This window comes from Manacus candei, unplaced genomic scaffold (genome assembly GCF_025592945.1).
Source record: "Manacus candei isolate 608988 ecotype Guabito, Panama unplaced genomic scaffold, ASM2559294v1 h1tg000017l, whole genome shotgun sequence".
In the NCBI taxonomy this organism is placed as follows: domain Eukaryota; kingdom Metazoa; phylum Chordata; class Aves; order Passeriformes; family Pipridae; genus Manacus; species Manacus candei.
This window is the reverse complement of record NW_026138065.1, coordinates 20148877-20171407: the sequence shown is the minus strand read 5'-3', so window position 1 is coordinate 20171407 and position 22531 is coordinate 20148877. Positions and strand designations below refer to the sequence as shown.

At 38.4% G+C, this 22531-nt stretch overlaps 1 protein-coding gene across 3 annotated transcripts in view; it reads left to right on the top strand.

The window, feature by feature from the left end:
* The window catches only part of LPGAT1 (lysophosphatidylglycerol acyltransferase 1), a 66726-nt gene extending 52702 nt beyond the window's left edge, over positions 1-14024 (top strand). For all 3 annotated transcript variants that reach the window (XM_051783739.1, XM_051783741.1, XM_051783740.1), the window contains 2 exons: positions 3654-3760; positions 8268-14024. In XM_051783739.1, the coding sequence (XP_051639699.1) occupies positions 3654-3760; positions 8268-8419 (259 nt within the window). In that variant the 3' untranslated portion in view covers positions 8420-14024. The remainder of the gene's footprint in view (positions 1-3653; positions 3761-8267) is intronic.
* The last annotated feature ends 8507 nt before the right edge of the window (positions 14025-22531 follow it).

The following is a 22531-nucleotide window of genomic DNA, read 5'->3' as shown; positions in this document are numbered from 1 at the left end:
CTGTATTTCTGAAAATTATTTGGTATCTTCTGAAAAATGGCTTATCAGTAGCTAATTCTCCACAATTTCATATGTATGCCAATGTGTCTTCAGCAGTTACATCTCCTGCTTTTTAAAATCCTTTCTTCTTTCCTGGACTGTCATTTATTCTCATATGTTCTGGTTTGGGACATAGATACAAATTTGTGTAGTGGTTTAAGGAAGTCACCGTCCCTCACCTACCCAGAGTGTCCTGCAGTTGGTGTCACCTCAGCTGCTGGTAGGGAACCTCCAGCGAGAAGACGGTGCTTCATTACTGCAACAGCTCTGCAGATTCTCATCAGAGTACATCTTTACTTCTACCACCACTTTAACTTCTCAGGGTGCAGCCTGTGGTATCACTGCTTTTAGCCTCTTCCCCAATTCCCCTGATGATAGCAAAGCAGCTGTTCCTGTGATGAGAAACAAAAGAAGGTATTTCCATTCCACTTGAATTTTCTGGTCAATTTATCTTATCCAGTGCTATTAAATTCCTTGTTTGCCACACTGGGAATAAAGATGCTCTTATTTTCATGCAATGTGAGGTTTGTTTTGTCCAAAAGCTGGAAAGATTCAAAAGCCCAAGAGATTCTAGGAGCTTCAGATCCTACACTTTGACCTTGTTTCTGGCCTAGGCAGTTCTATGTGATGATGACATTTTATTTTCCTGAGGAGATCAGCAATCTGTTTGCTTCTAATGGCATTCCTGATGTTGCATACTCAGAGATGGGGTAGAGCCAAGGTGATGCTCATGCTCTGACCACGTTGATACCTGTTTACACATTTCATTGACAAGAAGAAACTGTTTCCTGCATCTTTTAACATTAGACCTGGCAGATATCACATCCAGTGGCCAGGGATGACTCTGCTCCAGTCAGAGAAATGACTCTCTGCAATTGTTTTGGATTATCTGTGTAGAGTTTTGTAACAACAGACTTGCTCAGTTACCTTTCCTGAACCCAGTCTCCTTAAAGAGAGTGTTCTTTTAAAGCACAGATGCCAGCTGAGCCATCTGATGGGCAGAGAATGATGATATCAGCAGTATGTCTAGTACAGATACAGGGGTGTTTAGCATCGCCTTTTCTGGCACAGAAAGGGCTTGTTTCCAGAGTTTGAGGATTTTTTTTTTTAATATTTAATCTCTAATTTAGCTCAGTCATTAGTAAGAATGTTCTGCCAGTAAAAATAACTCTGAATAATCTAAAAATACATTTGAAAATGCTTTTAAATACACTAGCACTTACCATTGCTGACTTGTGGCAGCCAGTTTAGCTTTATTGGAAAACCAGTTGTTTTCCACTCTATTAATATTAATTTAAACTGGGTGTAACAGTGATTGCTTCTTAAACTTTTTAGCTACAGAGTTTATATCCAGAGATTCAAGTATGATGGTACTGTTATTGATTCCCACAAGAACCTGGATGGATTCAAGCAGAAAAGTGATGTGCTGTGTTCCATTAGTCTCTCACAATACTGGTGTCCCCTGTGCTACTTTGCTACTCCGTTGAAGTGCCAGCTCAACAATTGTTTCTAGTGGGTATCTTGCAAGGTCATCTGATAATGTTTTCAGACTAGAAGGTACATTCTTGGCAAAATATCAGGCTTAACTAGGTGATTGAGTTGTAGAGTTGTTACCAATTAGGTAAGGGAGAAGTGAAGGCAGAGGTGGAGAGTATCTATAATTTACCATGGAGGCTGCATATGAAGCCAGGTAACCCTAGACTTTTGTCCTGAGCCCACACACACATTCTGTTAGTTCTCAACCGTCTTAAAACTTGCGTAAGCAAGCATCTGTCCTTCAGAAATATACTGTGAAACACAATATTCAGTTGCTGAGCCTTTTTATCTCTTCACAGCAGATAGGCAGAAGAGAGTAAAAATAGTGCTTGGCAGCTCACTTCTGTTTGGGGACACGGAGTAAGTCTTTCAGAGTGTTATACCCTCAACAGAAATGGTCCTTTCTCTGTTGGTGTGTTTTTTACTTGCCTCTACATGTTTTAATTTTAACCTGCTGTAGAACATCTGGGCTTCAAGATAAAACAGTTCTTTTTTGGCTGTCTTTGTCGTTGTTCTTAGTATGCACACTAAAGACTTGAGCTGTTTACTGAACTGGCATTTCATAACATTTGTCTTTCACCAAAGACTTTTCTTCAAACACTATTTTATCTGAGATAGCAGTTACTAATTTCTGGTTACTGAGACTGGCTTTACTGGAGCACAGAGAAGTCCACAGTGTGAGGAAGATGTAGGTATAATTGCTACAAAGACTACAGAAATAGCTGAGTTCATGTCGATACCATAGATGGTAAATAAATTTGTTCATCTCCTTATGTTGGGAGCTCTCTCTGTGTACCAAAGCACCATTATTTTTAATTCCCTCATTAGAGCAATGCTTTGCTGCTTATCTCCCCCACTTACAGCATATTTTTCCATGCATCATACAGAAGAGAGGAGGGACAAATGACTTGGCAACAGGGGAAGCAAAGATGTTGAAAACTATAACAGCAACAAAAGCATTCTTCAGAAGCATCTTATTTTGGTAGTCTAGCGTTCCCGTATCTGTTCAGAGACTGCCTACATGATTGTGGTGTTACTTCAAATTCTTTGCAGTATGGTCAGTCAAGACTGTGTTGAAAATTAAATGAAAATCTACTAAGGAAAATAGAAGCATGGTGTAGATGACAGGCTAGGTGGGAGCTCACCTGGGAAGAGAAACCTACAGTAAAGGTCTTGCATTTCAGAGTATGAATTTTTCGGGCCAGCCTGATACACAGATGTCTTCTGCACTGGCCTCCCAGTGAAACACAGTGGATGTATAAGTTCATGTATATATCAAAAGGCACTTAGGGTCTGCTGAGGAGATTTCACAGTTACTATAAGACTTGAAAAAAATCCAGTGAGGTATGGTGGGTTATTTGGGGGTTTCAGTATGTATGTACCTCAGTGAATTCTGGCCTGGATCTGGTTTTCTAAGCAAACAAAGTATTCGGCATGGAACTACCAAAACATCAGTAATTCTTCCATTGGTGTTTTCAAAGTAGAGCAGCAGTGTTTGAGTACAGTTACTTATGTGGTCAATTTTCAGTGTAAAACTCGCCTTAAAAATTTCAAAGAAAACTGCTGGCATCCTTTGAAAAGCACAGAAAACATGTTTTCTGGGGTATGAAAGAGCTATTGGTACTTAGTGATGTCATTATGTGGCTTCTGCTTGTTGAAATGTTTCTTCAAAACTGCAGATGAATTTTCTCAGTCTTTTATTTCATTCAGTGTATGAACTTCATTGCTTCTCGGTTTGGTTTTTTTTTAGGGATAATAATACATATAGTGTGGTGGTATTGTATTAAAAAACCCCAGCAACTTACTAGCTTTTATCAAATGCTGTAGTACATTATTTGATAGAAACTAATGCCTTTGTCTTCTGTATGCTTCTGAATGGTAAGCTGGAGTATTCCAGTTTTGTATCCTTAATTTCTATGTGATCTGTGAATTGGAGGAAGCATGAACCATGCAGTTAGACTTATACAAAAGTCTTGTTCTCTGTGTTTTGTGGAGGACTGGGACAGAAGGAGAAGAGTTTTATTCTTCACATGCAGAATACAGTTTCCAGCTTTAATTTATGTTTGTTTCTTTGGTAGGATTTTTCCAGTTAAAGATGTACCTGCAGAGCCTGAAGCTCTCACAAACTGGCTGTATCAACGATTCATTGAAAAGGAGGACCTCTTGACACATTTCTATGAAACAGGTAGGATGATATCTGACAAAGAGAATTGTTCTTTGCTAATGACTTTTCTTACAAGGATCTCAAAATGGTGTAAGAATGTGTAAGCATTCTTCACATGAATACAGGAGATATAATATTTACTACTTTTTATGTAGCAAAGAAGTGTGATTAAAAAATTATCTATGAAAGGTGAATTACCTGAGTAACATTAGAATTAGGGTAGTGTTTCAAAACTGTCAAATTCAAAGCAGATCTAAGGAAATACTTTTTTTTTTTTCCTGCAGTAACATAAAACTCAGCTGTGAACCTTGCTACCATGAGATTTTATGGAGTGGAATAATTTAGCAAGATGCAAAGAGGTAGTGACCATTTAAATGTATAGTAAAAGTATTCAGAGCTTATGTTAAGTTTGGAGGGGATATAAAACCTTCGGGGTTCAAAGTTTTTGACTAAGAAGGATTAAATAATATCCTTGTGTGAGGCAGGTTATTTTATCTGCTTAGTGTGGCTGTTTAGCATGTTCCTCTGACACTTGCTGTTAGAGAAAGCTGATCAAAATTATCTGCAGGTCTATTCCAAACCCATAGTCCTCTTCTGTTTCATGTTAAACTAAACCAAAAGTTGCTCTAATTGGAAGGGTCTGTGAGAATGACATCACACAAAGTCTGTGGAGCCTTGCTCTACAACCCTGTGCTGTCAGTACTGGCCTCCTTGCTGTGGGGATCACTTCTGTCATCATAAACTTTCAATGTTAATGGATCAGTGCAATTTGAATAAACTTAGGACATTAATAGCATTACTTAAGGGATACTGGCAAATGTGATTTAAAATATCAGGTAAATATTTTGAAACTGTAGCTGGAGAAGTTTCCCCAAGGCTCTTTTTTTCCATCCAGTTGATACTGAAGTATGTTATCTGCCCTCCAGTGGGGAGGAATTGAGAAAATGTGTTCAGGATAAAAAATAGAGGAATTCATCACAATAAAAAAAGAAAAACAAAGTCCAGAGAGGAAAAAATTGAGTTTTATTTCAATATACAGGCAAGGAAGTTTATAAAATATAGCCTGTCTCTAAAGGAAAATATTCTCTTCATTAGCAAATCACAGTTGTTGATGGAGGAAAGTGTTCAGTCTTGCAAATCAGCTGAGTTTAATATTCCAGGGTGACTGTGTTAAACAAAGATGCTGATTCTATCAGATGATTTATTGCAAAGGCTGCTTTAATTCAGTTTTGAGTGCTTAATTTGTCAATCAAAATGTTTAAAAAGATTAATAGAATTCTTTAACAACCTGGAGATTTATTTTGTTTTATGAAATTCTGCTGTCACTCAGCTATCATTGATGGCAAGAGTCAGACCTGCTATATAAATTGCATCCAAATGTATATATTGGACTTTATTAGACAAATAACTTTGTGAGTATCTTTAAAAATACAAGTGTAGTCCATACATTTTAAAGAATTATTGTTTTTAAGACATTATTTTATAAATACCATTGAAATTAGTCAGATCCGGAAAATCTAACTAGTCCAGAATTTCAGAGAGTATAATGAATATAATCAGATTTATTCATGGAAATGTACTTCCAAAATGGGATAATTGGTTATAATTTGCCAGTGTAATCAGTATGAATTAATAAGACATGTTTTAAATGTAAATTCTATGACATGGACCTTATTAGGCATAAATTAGCATAATTTAAAGTTACTGCCATTTATGAATGAAGTTGAGAACTTCCTTGCATTGCTTTTGTTGGCCTACTGGAAAAGTGTTTTTGGAAACCCCCTGGAAAAGTCCTGAGGCTGAATGTGAGGGGAATCCCTGAAGCTACTCAAGAGCCCTCTTTGTACTGATCTATTATATGGTCACAAGTTGGCATGGTTTTAAGACTTAGTGCTGTTTCAGCCTTTTGATTTTATTTTATTCTTATTCTTATTTTTTTCTTATTTTAAAATACCCACTGCTTAGGAACGTGTCTCTGTTCATGAAGCTTATTTCATAAAGCTGGAATAACATTTAATGCTACATGAAACTTTAAAAGTTTTCATTGACAGTATCATTAGTAGGAATATATTCTTTTGGCATATTTTTATTTGGGAAGACAAAGAAACAAAGCCTAAAGCACCTTTTTCCTTTTTGCTATATTCTTAAGTGTTAAGAACTTTAATTGTCTGGGGAAAACCTGTAATATTAGACCTCTTGATATTAAACCCCAAAAAAAGTATATGCCTAAAATTTGAAATGAAACCATCTCATAATTTCTTACAGGTGTATTTTACACATTTCATTTATAAAATTAAAACCATTTAGGGTTAATAGCTGTAGGTGTAAGTAACAGACTCATATTTTAGCAGTTTGTAGGAAATTTGTATTGGCAAATTCTTGATTTCTCTGAAGTGTTCAGCAGGATAACCTTGAACATCACAGTAACGCAAGTGAGATTACATTTATCAGGACAAAAACACTTGGGGACTAATTAAAAAAAAAATTAAAAATGCAACTATAAACTAGGAGTAATTGTATACTGAAGTCATTGTGCTCCTCATTCACTATGAATCAGAATGATTTGGTTGGTAGGGGACCTTGAAGATCATCTAGTTCCAATCCCCCTGCAACAGGCAGGGACACCTTCCACTAGACCAGGTTACTCAGAGCTCCATCCAACCTGGCCTTGAACACTTCTAGGGATGGGGCATCCATAGCTTCTCTGGGCATTGTGTTCCAGTGCCTCACCACCCTCACAGTTCTTCCTAACATCTAATCTAAATGTGCTCTCTTTCAATTTGAACCCATTCCCCCTTGTCCTGTCACTACATGCTCTTGTAAATAGTCTTGCCCTGCCTTTCCTGTAAGTGCTCATAAGCCAACTGGTGTGAGGTAACTAAAGAAGTAAGCAGTGTCATCCTACAGGGCAACAGGAAACACTCCTCACTGTACCAAATCTGAAACCTCATCTGGACATTCTGCATACATGTCCATCATCCCTGTTTGAAAAATATGAATTGAACTGGGAAGAGGGAAAGATAATAGATGCCAAGATGATTAAGGGGAAGGAGTCATCATTTCTGTGAAGGACAACTGAAAGTACTTGGCTTGTCTCAGCTGGGAAAGTGAAGGATCAAAGATAGGAGTTGACTTGGGAGAGGGGAAAGAGACAGTTGCCATCTGTATGTACCAAAGAAAAAGGAAAGCTATTTAAACCAGAAGTCATTGTCTGTACAGAAAAACCAATGGGCCTTAGAAGTACAAATGCAGTGTAGAGTGGACAAACAGAACCTTGCCGTGGGAATAAATGATGTGGCACATCTGCCCATATGTGAAAATGTATATCACTGAGAGGGGTTTTTTTAGGCTTTTTCTTAGTTAGTTGGTTTTGGTTTTGTTTTTTGGTTTTTTTTTATTTAAGAGCATTCATGGAGGAAGAAAAGCTTTGTCTTAAATGCTTGATTGCAGTTCCTTCAGTGATTGCAAATGTGAAGCACAGAGATAAGTTGCTGATGACATCTAATTGCCCAAATTGTGTGGTTCCTGAGATTAAAAATTGACACTGCTGTGTCTTGACTCTTTTTGAATCATTAATTTCATGTTCTTCTGTGAGAAGTTGAGACTTCATAATGCTGCAGCAAATACATAATTTTCTCTGTGTATTTAGAGTTTTTATATGCGCTGTTCAAGATGAACAACAACAAAAGTGGTTTGTATCATCAAGGCTTTGTGCATCTCAGTAAAATGTAAAACAAATTATTTGATATGCTGATGTAAATATATGCAAATAGCTCATAAAGCTATGATGTATTCAGACACATTTAATTTAGTGTTGCAAATCAGAAGAAGCCAAAATATGGAAAAATTAAATTTTATTATTGTCAGCTGTATCTCTTTCCACTCTTTCCCATCTAAGCAAGCATTTCAGTAAAGTATTTCTGGAAAACTCCATGGCAAATTACAATGTTTCCTTAGTCTGTATGACTGACTGGCCAGTGAATGTTCAAACAACATGTGGAAGCTGTTGTTTAAAAAAGTGTGTGTGTTTATCTGTGTGTCTTCAAGAGGAACCTCAAGAATGTCTGTGTGTTACTTCTTCACAGTATACAAACCCATCACCGGGCAACTGTAAAATTTGATATGGAATCCATTCAATTTGATCATACAGATATTAATAAAACTTCAAAAATAACACAGAAAACTTAGTTGACAGTCAGATCTCCCTGCAAACATTGAGTACAATGAGGACTGCTGCTTCTAAGAAATGCTTTGAATTTTATGCTTAAAGTTTCTAAGGAAATGAAAATTTTTCTTATTGAGGGTTTGGGTTTGGTTTTGGTTTTTGTTTTTTTATTTTATTTTATTTTATTGAAGATAAACAGTAATACTGGAGAATCTTTCACAAGTTTTAACAGCACAGCACATAAGAAACTAATTACTCATTTGTGGGCACTGTTGCTGGGACAAGCAGTGGTGGTAAAGAGTTGTGCACTAAGGCTGTCGTTCCTGTACAGGAGCATTAAATGTGTTTTCTTTTCTCTTGTAGGAGCTTTTCCCCCACCGAAGGGTCAAACAAAAGCTATTTCTCGGGAGATGACCCTCAGTAACCTGTGGCTAGTTGGCATACAATCACTTGCATTTTTGTCAGGCGGTATGTGGTACTGCATCTTTCAGTATTTGTACCATTGCCTATTTTAAAAGTGGAATGGGACCTGAGGACACAATGGGAATCCAGGCTCTTGCAAACGAGTATCATGTTGTATGTGCAAATGTGAATATTCAAGAGTAAAGGAAAATACTGGACGGACTTTTACCTCTCTTTGAGGGAATTTTAAACTCCACTAAAAGTGAAGATCAGTAACATAGTGACCTGATGATGTATTATTTTAAGAATTGTCTGTATTTTTAAAAATGTATACTCTCACCCACACTTAAGCAAATTCAGCATTTGGACAAAAGGTGCAATCGTACAACCACCGTAGAAGAATGTCTGTGGCAAGAAAGCTTTGTCACCACAAGTATTTCTTGGCATGTAGTTAGAGCTCAGAAAATTCAGCAACTTGTCTCTTCAGTAGTGTGTACAACATTGGTGTGGTAGAGATTCCTCATTTGCACAACTTGTACTTTATTGCAACTCATTGTGCTGGAGTCAAAGATACTCGACAGAGCTGGTGGTGGTATCTTTTTGGCTACACAGTCAGCAGTTGTTGTACTAGATACATTGATCTAAACCCAAGACCCAAATAAGATCTAGTGTCAGGTCTGTTTTGTGAGGAATTGGTCCTCAAAAATGCATTGCAGCATTGTAGTGTGATTAAAAGCTATCCACATGTGATTAATCAGCCCATCCCTGCTGTGGTCTTACCATCAGCTCTCCCAGTTCCGTGTGCTACCAGTATCTCGTATTGTGAGGAAACTTGGAAAATATAAAGTCACTTGGTTAATTTTCCCTCTTTGTTCAGAATGCTTCTCAGTGATTGTCATCAGTTTTGAAAATGCACTTTTAAAGGTAAAAATACAGTGAAGGAAAGACATTAAACTTAGGGAATAGAAGAAAGCTTTATTTGTCACACATTGGAAGCCAGAGCGATTCGAGCTGTTGCTGAAGGTCTGCTGGTGTTGCTGGGGATTTTTAGCCACCTTTGTATTTTGTATACTGCAGTCCAACCAAGGTGACCTTTGAGTGGTTTATAGAGGCCTTTTTCTCCCTGCTAATTGCAACAGCGCTAAATATACTTGTGGGAGAGTTTTTAAATAATTCAATGCCAACCATCTTAATGTTTTGCTAAGGAGTAATAGAAGAAAAACTAGTTTCTTAAAAAGAAAATATAGGTATAATTGCTATCATAAATCTATAGGAAGATACTACTGAAAAAAAAGTATGGTAATTATTCTGAATAACTACATGGAGGACAGTATTAATTAGCTCACCATTGTGCTAAAATCTTACTGAAAGAAGATGAGTTGAACTGAAGGGCAAATGGGAACAGAAGACACTTTCAGATGTGTAGCACAGGATACTTTTGAAAGGATGCCTGTGATGTACAGCCTTACTTCTGGCAGGTCTGGTTGGCATTGTGTTTATGTGATTATACAGAGATTTGTGAGAACTGTTCCTAAAATAAAACTAATCTGTCTAAATACAAGCAGGGTAGCCAGAACTTCAGATGTTGGCATACTGCCTTTTACAGAGTAATTTTGTTGAGAACAAAGTAAGCCCTCAGTAGTTTTGGCTCTGAGCATGCAATATTGATTCCCCTTCTCACTCCCTCTGCTGCTACATGAATCACAGTAGGTGGTGTGCAGCATACAAAACCTAGCCAGTGTTCCCTTTCTGTGGGGGAGCAAAGAGCATACCAAAACACGAGGCAATGCCAATTTCCCCAGCTTTGTGGAAAAATACTTTGTCAAATATGCCACCCCTGTCCTCACAAATGTAGCAGCATGGCTGCACCAGTGCAGCCTGGAGGCAAAAGATATTAGTTGCCAATAGCTTCATTGTTTAAGGCAAGATGCTATTTCTAAATAGCATCTCTTTACACCAGAATTCTGGTGTAATGTAAAATCCATTAAAAAGAGGTAGGTATGCCCTGACAGGGAGGCAGTCTGAGGAGTATTTGTTTTTTTGTGTTGCTCTTGCTAAAGTCCAGCTGATGGAATGAATGTATTTAATCTGCTATTTTACAGGAGGGTGTTGGGGCAGCCCAGCATCATTACCCTGTAAGTGGTTATTTCTACTGCACATGGGACTGAATCTTTAAAACTGCAAAACACAGGTGGCAAGCTGCTTATTCCTGTCCTCCACCAGGTAGTTTGATCAGAACCACAGATGGCCGTAGTACAGCTCGTTTTATTTTGAGCTAGGACAGACTGGAGTGATATAAAAAGGGAAGTTTATATAAGCAGATTGCACAGCAGTTACTCACATCAGGAGATTGTTCTTTACAGACGCTGTGAACTCCTTTTAAGAGCATCTTGTTTTTTCAAAAGCAGTATTTTTATTTTTTTCCCAGTGGGTTGCAGTCAATAGCGAGTGTTCAGGTGCTGCCTAAAGGAATTAGTAATGCGCAATAACGTTTCAGATGAGCATTTGATTTATCTGGTCCTGTTCGTTTTCAGTTTGTTCCTCTATAGTTCTTACTTTGTTTTCAAGCACTGATTTCAGTTGTTTCAGTAGGGTGAGTAAATAGTATTTAGGTCCTAGGCTTCTTTCCTGCCTGCACTGGAAAATGTGAAGAGCGCCTGACTTGTGTCTCCTCATGGTTGAGTTGCTGTAGGTGACAGTGGAACAAAACCATTGTTAAGCAACTCCAAAGTACCCTCCCAGCGTGATCTTGGATGCTGCTTCATGAAGAGAATAAATTGGATTGAAGTTTTGCTGTGAAGGGAAAAACTGAAGTGGATACAATGTCTAGGAAATTCTGTGCTATAAATACCGTGCTGGTCCAGACTGTGTGGAGCTTAGCAGGCTACTTTGTAAAACATGAATTCCTGTCGGTTGCAGTTCAGTTCTACCTTCTGGCAGTTGGCTGGTGTTATGGATGTAGAGGGCATTTTGCTGCACCATCCATGGGGCTTCCTCCTCTGGAGAGTTCAAAATGCGTTTGATGGAAATTATGTTAGTGAACCATACAGTTGATCACAAATGAATATGACTCTGAATTTATATTAAGGGGAAAAATAATAGAAAAATGTATAAAATTATCAAGAATGAAAAATTCACAGAAAAGAGTGCTATCTGAAAGCTGTTGCACACAAAGTGAGAAGAAAGCAATTTGAGTGTATTGCAAATAAAGGTGATTCTCTGCCAGGGTTGCACACAAAACATCTCTACATTTCTACATTTAATTGTTCATAAACAAGTTGTTACAATTGAAGTTATGTAAGTCCTCATGGTTTAGCTTTGCTGCTCTTTGAATTCTCATTATGTGAAAAGCATCTACCCATCCACATAGAGCAGTGTTTCTTCAGTGCCCTGGGGTGAGTGTGCCTTCATTATGGGTGTACTTGGACTCCATGTATGGTTCTGTCTAGTTTTGCAACTGTGGTGTCTCTTGCAGGAGGGATTTTTATTTTAAGTTGCTCTCACCAGATGCTGAAAAATGAGATTTCAGTTTGACTCGCTTTACTGGAAAATTAAAAGCTTCCCTCTCCCTCCTCCACCCCCACCATCAAAAATAAGATGCAAAAATCGTATTGCAGTGAAAATACAGGCATCACTGTGGTACTGTTCATTATTCACTTGGTTTGCAAATGATCTAACTTTTTTTTGTCTGACACTGCCATAAAGTGCTGTTAACTTTTTTCACCTGTTTGTACAAGACAATAACAGATACCGATCACTGTGTGTGACAGGATTCAACTGCTCCGCTTTGCCTTGACAAAATTTTGGGACCAAAGGTACTTAAAACTGGGATTTCCAAATCATGAGCCCAGGGTTGGGTGCATTCTCTTGACAGTCAGCTGGAGACTTTGTGGTGATCTGAAACAATCACATTAAATAATTATACATCTGGGATTCAGTATTGTTTGGAAATAATGGAGCCATATGAAATAAAGGGTTGTTTTGCAAAATTGCATATTTGATAGTTTTTACACTTCTTTAAATAAAACTCAAAACAACAATTGGAAGAGCAAATGGAAACTGTACTCTGGTTTAAAATGTCTGCATACATTATGAATGCTTCTGAGCAGCTCTACTTCTTCTGTAAAAACTGTAGACTGCCTGGCTGTGATACAAAATAAGTCATTGAAAGGATTCTATGCATTTTAAAGTTAGACCTTTTATTTTATCATGGGATAATGAAGTAATTATTCACTGAACAGCTGTCCTATTAAAGTGAGTTAGTTCCTTAAAATTACTCTACCATGATGTTCATATTGTATGATGAACAGAGTTTTTTTTGTACCAGTTATTTTCTCCTCCAGTTTTCTCCTTCCCTCCTGTGTTACCTGTGTTTTTGTTTCATATGATAAAAATGGATGCAGAAGCCTGGAGGGACTGTCAGTGGTTCTGCAGAGGGTTGGTCATGTTTGGAATTATTTTGCTGAATTTATTTCATTGGATTTTTTAATAAGATCTTTTCAGCAGCCAAGATGTCTTTCAGAAATGTAGACAAATACCAGAAGCAGCATTTCTATGTGAAGATTATTAGGTTTCTTTTCCTTCTTTTTTGTGTGTGTGGTTGATTTTTTTTTTCAAGATTATTTCATATACTTCTAATCCTTAATAGGTTAGATGATTTTCTTTGGTTATATTTATTGTGCTTATAACTAATAGACACACACCCTTTATTGTGCTTACCATAAACACAACAAATAGTAAAATAACACTTTGGTTCACTACACAGCTGCAGTGTTAATTTGTGATAGATAACATTGTTTATTAGAGCATTCATAAGGAAGGACACAGAGACAAATGTTTCTATGCCAGAAGTGGTAAGGGCAGGAGTGTAGCAATAGGGAAGAGAGGGGAAAGCAGCTTCTGCAGCCCCGCCCTCACTCACTCCAGCGCCCTCTGGAAGCTGTGCCGGTGCTCAGGCTGCGTAATTTCTCTGCAAGTCACTGTGTACCAATGAATCTTTAAATTTCTGAGTTGAGGGCATGCCAAGAGCAGAACCTGAGACCCCATTGACCCTGCATTACCACCATCCTAAAATGATGTGACTCCAACCTCGTTGCGAGCAAGTCCGTAATTACTGTGAGATACGTGTATTTTTAAAGAGTGGTCTGTTTTTAAGCAGCTCTAGCTAGGCAAAGCAATATCAAGTGGAACAGCACCATTCATTCTGTGGCCCTGGCATCTCTCCCTAACAGTAGCTCTTAGCTCCATGTCACCTTTTGTGTTAACTGCTGGTCTACAATACTGCAATGTGTAATAAAGGAAAAAGGAACTCCTTGGAGCATCATGAGACATCTTGCACAATTTCCAAAACAGCGCCATGGTTGTAGTGACGTCTACCTCTTTGTTTCCCTTCTGGGTTTTGTCTTGTTTTTCTGTGTGGTGTTTTTCTGTGAGGGGTGGGGGGAATCGGGGAGTGGGAAGGAAAACTTGAAATCTCAATATTAAGACACTGGTGGAGGATCCAGTGCTTACCAGCGGTGTTGTCATATTGAAAAAGCCATTGTTTTTAATTCCTGCCTAGTATGAAATGTTTGTTTTAAAAAATCCTTCCTGCTGGAAAGAAAAATGTATTTTTAAAAAGAAAAAACATCCCTCTTTTGGCTATGAGAATGTCAGCTGTATGAGTTGTGACCATATCATGACATGCTGATCAGATAAATAAATTTTTATCTCTCAGGACTCTATTGTATTTTTACTGTTCTGGTAACTGTCACAGCTTTTCTGAAAGGATGCTCTTCATTTATAAATATCACTAATTTCAGCTGAGACAACAAATAAAAAAGGTCGTGTCCTTACTCTGGTTTACAAAGAACCATTTCGTCTTGGTTTAGCAAAAGACCTTCATCCTGTGAAAGATACTGAATTCACCCTGGGAAAGGTACTGAAAGCCTTGCTACAGGTAAGCTTAGGGCACAGGGGAATTGCTGCAGTTCAGTTCCAGTTCCAGGTGCTTCTCCCCCTTCTTCTCCCCCTTCCTCCCTGAGGGCTGCTGTGAGCTTTCTCTAAAACAGAGGTGCAGAGAGTACGTAACTTTCTAGGTGATTGTAAAGGGGAGGCTCCTTTTGAAAGAAGTTGCAGAGTAAGGGGCAGAACGGAAGAATGGGGCTCACTGTGTGTCACCAGTCCAAAGTGTGGATAAAAATGGGCACCTGAGGTGGTCAGACATGTTACATGCTGCAGTTATTTTGATCTCGAAAGTAAAGAGAAGGTATCTCCTGTAAAAAAAGGCTTTCCTGTTAATATCTTTATATGTCTTGAATCTGTTAGTACTTAAACTTCCCATATGTCTTTAGGTTCTGTGTGGAATAAGGAAGAAGTCTCTTGGTTTGGTTGTCCTTTCTAATGTCAGTCTGGTTTTGTACCAAGTTAGCCAGCTGGTTTGCCTAAGACTTCTCCGTGAGTTTGGAGAAGTGATACATCAGGAATTTCAGAGCAGCTAGTGGTAGCATCTAGTGCAGCTGTATAAAGGCTACTGATATTTTTGCTTAAAAATAAATCATAAAGTTTGTTGTAAATGACATTATTGTGCAAGTATTAAAGTCTGACAAGAACAGATAGTGAATTTATGAGCACTAAAGTGGTAAGGAGCTCCCTGAATGGTGATGACATGATTTTTAAGTTTACCTTGGAAAACTGGGAAAGTTCCAAAAACGTGGATGTTGTGACAGGGATCAATAAGATCAAACTCTAGGTCTATGCAGTGAGTAAATAATAAGCTAACCTCAGTAAGGCCCCTCTACATGGCTTTGGGAAAAAACAACTCTGGCTTTGCTAAACAAACCTACAAGACTAAACTCGATGAGATGGCAAATGTGGCTGATTATTGTATGGCAGAATTGATTATTGTATGACAGAGTATAGTTGAGGGTTTTGTAATCTCACTTGAGAATCTGAAGGGGAAAAACTAAAAGGTCAATTTATACTAAATTACTTTTGGAGAGGAAGTTTTTCATTCACAGTGGACTAATTCTGCAGATCTGTTCAACAATGTACAGTATTTTCATAAATGACATGAAATAAAATACAATTTTTTTGATCTACTAATTTGTTATTAATGAGGACAAGTTGCTGAGTGGCCCAAATTACTCAGTAAAGTGTGTGTTTGATACTAACCAAAAGGAAGGTTCATCTGGCCACAAGGAATAGATGTCTCCCAGGAAGAGAAATTATCCCAGAAGATACTGACATAGAAATAAATAAAAGGGCAGATTTAACCCTTTAAGCAAATAGACCAAGTAGGAGCAGAGAGTAGTAGGATTTCCCTCTGCGCATTAGTGAGACCGTATTTTGAATATAGACTCAAAATGGCTAGGCAAGATGGAAGAGAAGAATTTCTAAACCAATGTTTCCCTCCCAAGAGTCTTGTTGTTTCCAGGCTAGGTGTAGCTGGCTGGCTTTGAGCTGAAATAAAACACTGCTCAGTCTCTTAGCAAGGTTTTCTTCACCTCTGAGGGGTGGCTGGCTGCTCACTGCTCCTTCCAACTGTTTCCTGTGGTGGAACTGCACACTCTCAGCTCTGAGCTATGGCTCTCTAACTCGTTGGCTTGCTACACTCTGGACCTTCTTTTTTTCGCCTTTGCCCCACAATCTTAGTTGGTTTTTATCCACTCAAGGAGCAGACACCATCACACAAGACGCTAGAAGCCCAAACTTCAGGTTCAGATGCAATGGTGTTAAACACTCCTGCTGATTAATTTCTGTCTCACCCTCAGCAAGGCTGTTCCCTTTGTCTTGCACACATCTCTCGTGAGGAGGAGGTGACAGGTACAGCGGTGCTGTGAAACCCACAGCCTGCCATGCTTTCCCCCAAGGTGAAGCTGCTGCGTTTTCTTCTCCCTCCACACTTTTAGAAACACCGAAGATGCTTTTGTTGTTGTTCTTGTGTTCCCCTATCTCTGTGTTTCTCTTAGGCTGACACGGTGTCTTGCTCATCAGCAAGTATTTGAAGGGAAGAAACCCAGAACTAGTAGATAGGGACTGTCCTTCTGCACCTCTGTCTTTAAGTGCACAAGATGTGCATCCAGGAAAAGAAATAAAACTCCCTCCACTGGACGAGACGGTAATTTTCCTGCATTGAAAATGGCAAACTTAAAATCTGTAGAACAGAACTGATGGCTTGGGTTTGGTTTTGGTTTGGTGTTGGGGTTTTTTTGCCACTGCTCTGACTAAATACTCTCTTGCACCTGGCAAAAGTAGTGGAACATTTTATATGCAATGCTCTGCTGTTACACCACAGCCAGTGACTTAGAGGACCTCGCCTGACAAGCGCAATTTTAAGAGCCTCCAGAGCTGAACCTTGTATCCTATAACTAGGGTGGGGTTGTTTTTTGAGGAAGGTTCTAAGCCAAAACTAACAACAAAAATAGATATAAATAGTATTTAATATTTAGTAGAGTCTTAAAACTAAGCTCTGTTAATTGCCCACAAGCCTGCAGTAATATTTGCTGAAATAATGCCGCTTAACTAGTGCTGGATTAGTTTCTGTCAAATAAATTTTCTCCTGCTTCTGTTTATTCCAATATTCAGTACTGACTCCATTGTCACTTAAGATTGTAGCTGATGGGTTTTCCTACTCCAGCAATTCCCGTACAGTAACACTGATAAGGTGGGGTTTGATGTTTTGTGTTTGCACTGCAGCTGTTACCGAAACGTTCAGAACATCAGTGTGTTCTGCAGGCAACTAAGTATTTGCTAAGTGGACAGAAGGACATGCATTTGAGGGCAGTTACTTAAGGTTGCCTGTAATACCTGCCACCGTGTGCCCCTTACACAAGTCTCTCTGTTGTGCTGAGAGAAGGATCTAGATCAAGATCAATTTTTAGCATTATTCATTGAATAAAACTCACACACCAACACAAACTAAAAGATCCCAAACTGAGCCAATTAAAGCTACAAAGGAAATCTGGAAAAATTTAGTTAAGTGAAAGAAGAGAGTCTAGACTGCTTAGTTTATCTAAGAGTTAAGTAAAATACCATTATGTTCTGTACAAATCAGGTGTACTCATGGAATCCAGTTGGGAAAAAATTACTAAATATGCAGCAGTTCAGTGCAGAATAAAGCCAAGCTCAGGATGAGGAAGGGAGGGAAAGCCCCAGCTTGGGCATGTGTTTGGTTCTCCATTCCTCAACTCTTGAAATCAGAACTGTTGTCTTAAATATTTTATTACAGAGCTGAAATAGAAGTAGATACTATTTAGCCTAATTACAGTGGGAGGTTGTGACCTACATTATGCAGGTAACAAGACTAAATAATTGATGGGCTTTGGCCCAAAAGTCTATGAAACTTTTAATTTTATTAGTAGCTAGATGGCAAGTTCCTTCTTTATGCTTTTACTGTCTCAATGCAGTGTTTCTATTTTCAGCTCTAGGCTTGCAAACCCTGATTTTACAAGAAATAGCAATAAATATAATGCTAATTTTTCAGAATACTTCTTAATTTTCATCTTTGAAGTAACTATTAAAGTACCTTTCTTTATTATGTAAACAGAGATGAATGGAGCTGCATAGAGAATCAGGCCCCAGATATGTCTCAGCCATTATCCTCACACCCAGAATAGCCAGGACAAGTGCCTCAGGGAAAAGTGTAAGGATCCCTGGAGTGGACAAGCCTTGTTATATACAGGAATTTTCTTCCTAACCCTTCCATTAGAAGTTGGCTTATATTCTGGCCCACTGAAATTTATATTCCCTGATTTGTTTTGCTTTTACTTTGCCTCCTCAGTGTCAGGATTTGGGAGTTTTTTTGTTGACCTGATGATTTTTGAGCTTTGGGAGGTTAATGAGTCCTGCAGGCCACTTAGAAGCTCTGTCAAAAGTCCACTTTCTTTCAGAAAAAGCTTCATTCTTTATAAATGTTCTGTTTTCTTATTGATTGATTGTTCTCTGTTGTGTTATGAGAGGTTTTAAAAAAAACAAACTCTGATGTAGCTTTTTTTTTTCCTACCTTTCCTCGTTTTATATACTTCTGTCAGTCTACCATGACTGAGTATTTCTCTGAACTATTTAAATTGCTGTTCTTGTTCTGGTAGATCCATCACCTGCATAGTTAAGTTCCTTCTGATTTTTATTATAACATTCAGAGAATTGATTGCCCTATCAGTATAATTTATTTAAATACTTATCCATACAGCTTGATGGTGAGAGGATTAGATTTATTAATGGATTAGTGATTTCCTGACTCTAGTGACACATATAAATCAAACAATAAATATGTTAGCAGCTACAGCCAAAAAAAAAAAATCTGCCAATAATTTTCTATTTCCTGCATAAAAAATGCACACATTTGGATTTATTGCGTAGTGAAGAAGACTAAACAGATAAAGCTGTTCTGTAAGGTAAAGAGAGAGAACAGGGAAATTGCTTCCTTGATCCTAATGTTCAGGTTAAGTTTTATAAGCTTCTGCTGGTACCTCCCTGAAATCTCTGAGATTCAAGGAGCTGTTGTAGAAGCCAACATGCTGCTAACCTGAACCAGAGCCACCGGTCAAGAGCTCTTTGGGGAACAGCTCTGTCTCCCTAAAGGATCTATAAAAAGTTGCCCTCTGATTTTTATTTGTGGCCCTTCTTGTATGTTATATATATATATTGGTTATATGAAAATAAATACAAAATATTCAGTCAAGCCAAAGAATCAGGATATGGAGAAACTCCATACAACCATGCAAAAGGCTCCTGACCTTTATTTTCTGGTTTGCATCTCTCTCTCTAGCACTTTGTTTTGTAAAGAGGTGTTGTATATGCTGTGTATGGTAATGCAGGCAGCACAGCCAACCTGAGTGTATTAAGGGTAGATATCACAATGTCAGAAGTGCCACTTGTACTAATTAGTACAATCCTGACTAAGAACAGTTATATGACTTTATTTTTGATGAGCACAAGGATTATGGAAATTTAGATAGAACAATAATCTATTTTTATATGGTATTTTGTAAGCTCAGAAGATGAATCTGGAATAAGCTGCACAGTAAGACAGGCCAGAGCTGTAGCTAAATTATCAAAACTGCAGGAACAAAAAGTTCTTTACTTTACAGCACTGCATGGAAGTCTCCAGGTTATGGCAATAACCCTTACTTGGTATTGAAAGTATGTGTTACAGTGACAAGGTAATGTACAAGTGTGGCACCTACCTAGGAAATTAGTATTATAAGATTTTTTATTCATTTTTTTTAACACTTCAGTGTTCGCAAGTCAGAAGGGAAAGAAAATACATTTTGCTACTGGTTAATTATACTTAGTTCTTCTAATTGCTGCATCTTCTGCTGTTGAAGGTTAAGAAGGCTAAAACTGTTAAAAAGAAAAGTAACAGCAAAAAGGAGCTGTAGAAAACTGCAACTTTTAAACAAATCAGTCTTTCTCGATGTTACAATCTGACAAATGGGGTTTAAGCTTAATGTTTTAACTTCATCAGGGATTCTTTGGAGACATTTTGTGGTTGTAAGGAGTGAGATGCCCTGCCCGTAAGTTGGTCAATGAGTTGTCATTACTGTCTGTGGCACTGGATTAGAGAATGTCCCAAGGCAGCACCACCAGGTAGCAGTTTTACAGGCTACAGGCTGAAGGTGAACCAGAACAAACTCCAGCAATAAGGCTCCTTTGCATAAACCTGACAACTAAATAAGCTACAACTGAGAATCCATTTCGGGTTTTGTAATGTGTCCTGTCGTGATTGGGCTTGCATTGATTTTTAATTATGATTTGTATAAAAATAATTAAAAATTCATTCTTACATAATTTTAAAGCATTGTGCCTTTGTGAAGGGACTAAATGTTGTTAATCCAAAATACTTTATTGAGCACCTCAATCTTTCAGAATCAGGATACAAGATAGCACATAGACTTTCTTCCTAGAAAGAACAGGGTATTTCAATTTTTTAAAAAAGGAAAATGAAAACAAACCCACTCCATGTTTCTTTGAAATGGGAACCTATGTTCTTAGATCCCTGCTGTCAGTATATGCCTCAAAGATGAAGCTGAGTGTCAGTTCCTCCAGGCCTGGTCCTGTGATGATGTTCTTAGGGCTAAATTAATGACCAAGCACTGAGGTACTTGCAGGAGCCTTGGGCAGGTGTTTCCGTGAGGAGTGAGAGTTGACTTACATGCTTATGTAAAATAAATGTTCTCTGTATGGAAAGTCTCTGCACTGAGATTTGCTTACTCTCTTTCCTGCCTTGTGTGCTGACAGCTGGTAATTAAATCAAACATCAAAGATGGTGTCTCCTCTTTGCCAGGAAGACATTTGCATTGCTGAAAAACTGGAGGCAGACAAAAGCAAATCAGTGGGAAAGTCAAAACAACTTTTTACATCCTGAGAGATGGGAAAGGGGACACATAGCTTATAAAGGATCATTAAATCACATTCAGAAAGGGATGGGGATAGAAAGCCAGCTTGTTTCTTCCACCTGGGATCTGTCCATAACTACAACCTAGCCTGGAACTTGCAACCCACACTAGGTTAAGTGGGTAAGCCCAGCATCTACAGTTTGTCAGCTTAATATCTGCCTTTGAAAGTCTCCAGGATTGGGTTCAGAAAAATAAAGTGTGACTGTTTCTCCTGTCCTTACAAACCTTTATAAATTTTTCCACTTTTCACACTTTCTATCACTGTTTTTATCCCTGCCTGAGCAAAGTCACATATATTTTTAGGATGACTGGATCTCATGAGGGCACCATCTCCTTGGATAGGTGATTCAAAAAACTGGCACATTCTGGTAGGTGCCTGTATTCCAGTACATTTTCCAGGGAGGTGAAAAGATAGTGAAGTGCACCCCACTATGCTACATGAGCTGGTTGCATTGTTTGCAATACAAACATTGGTGTGGACAAAATGTTTTTTGGTGATTAATTTTAGCTGAGAATGTGACATTAATGTCAGAAGTTAACTTGGGTGTGATTTAAATTGTGCTGGTTTCAGTCAAGTTAATCCCCATGGTACTAAAAACTGGGTGATTTAACTTTTGGATTGCTGTTTCATGCCCAGGATCCTGTTTTAGGTTGAAAACAAGAAGTTTAAGAGCATGTGGAAAAACTGAAGTTTAATGTAAGGGATAAAATTATGGTTTCAGCTGTGCATAAGGCTTTAGGCTGCTCACTGGCTATTGTTTATTCTTTGTAGTCCAAAGAGTTGTCACAAACATAATTGCACAGGCCATCCTGTCTTGACTTTGGGCAAAGCCCACTGTTTCCTTAAGATGATAAATCTCTGCTAAAAACATCCTAAATGCAAAATCCTTCTGGAAATTATCTGCCACAGCTAGAGAGAAACTTGCTATTTCTCTCTAATTTTCATTTCAAGGTTGGAGAACATTTCTTAAAAAGCATCTTGTAGCCACCAGCTGCACCTGGATTGCTCAGTACCCTCTGTGTGAATAGTGCAGCCTGACAGTATTACCTGGCCTGTTGTGGTTCGGCAGAGGCTCAGCTACCTCAGTCCTTCAGGACACTTCCAAATTGCATCACCAGGGGAAGTTTCCAGTACCAAAATGTTAAGAGTACTTCATCCCCTCCAAAAGGAGATATATAAATAAGAGGATTATTACATCTGTGCTGAGATTTTTGGACCTGACTTGTTTGTTATATAAGATCTTTCAAACTGGTTGCTGGCATTAGTTTTCTCTGGTGATGTAGCAGATTACTAATTATATTACATTCGCCTGATCTCTGGTAGATTTGTTAAACTGACTAACAGCCACATTTACGATTTAGGCCTGGGCTTCTGGGGCATTGGTTTAGCATCAGTACCACTTGCTGTGCTGTGCTGGCCTGTTCCAAAAAGGAATTCCTCAGACCGGTGGCTGCAGGATCATGAGCTGCTGCTCTCAGTGACTGAGAGATTTTACAATAAATGTTTCAGCTAAATAGCCAGTGAGATGCTGCTCTCTTATCAGCCTTACTTTCTCATTGCCCACATGTTGTCCTAGAGCTGGGGAAGAGCTCTGCTGACAGCATTCCCTCTGGATTTTCAGCTGAGTAATGGCTCACACTTAAGCCTCACACGAGGAGAAAGCTCCCTTGCTTATCTCAGGACTGCACCGGTAAAACACAGAAAGTAAAGAGGTGGAAAGGTGCTTCAAGGTCATGTCACAGACCTACCAGAAAGACTTAGAAAGCTATTTAGAGATTGCAATTTGCTTTAACATTTACATAAAAGTGGAAAGAAAAGGCTATAAGTGCATGTGTGGCAAAATGAAA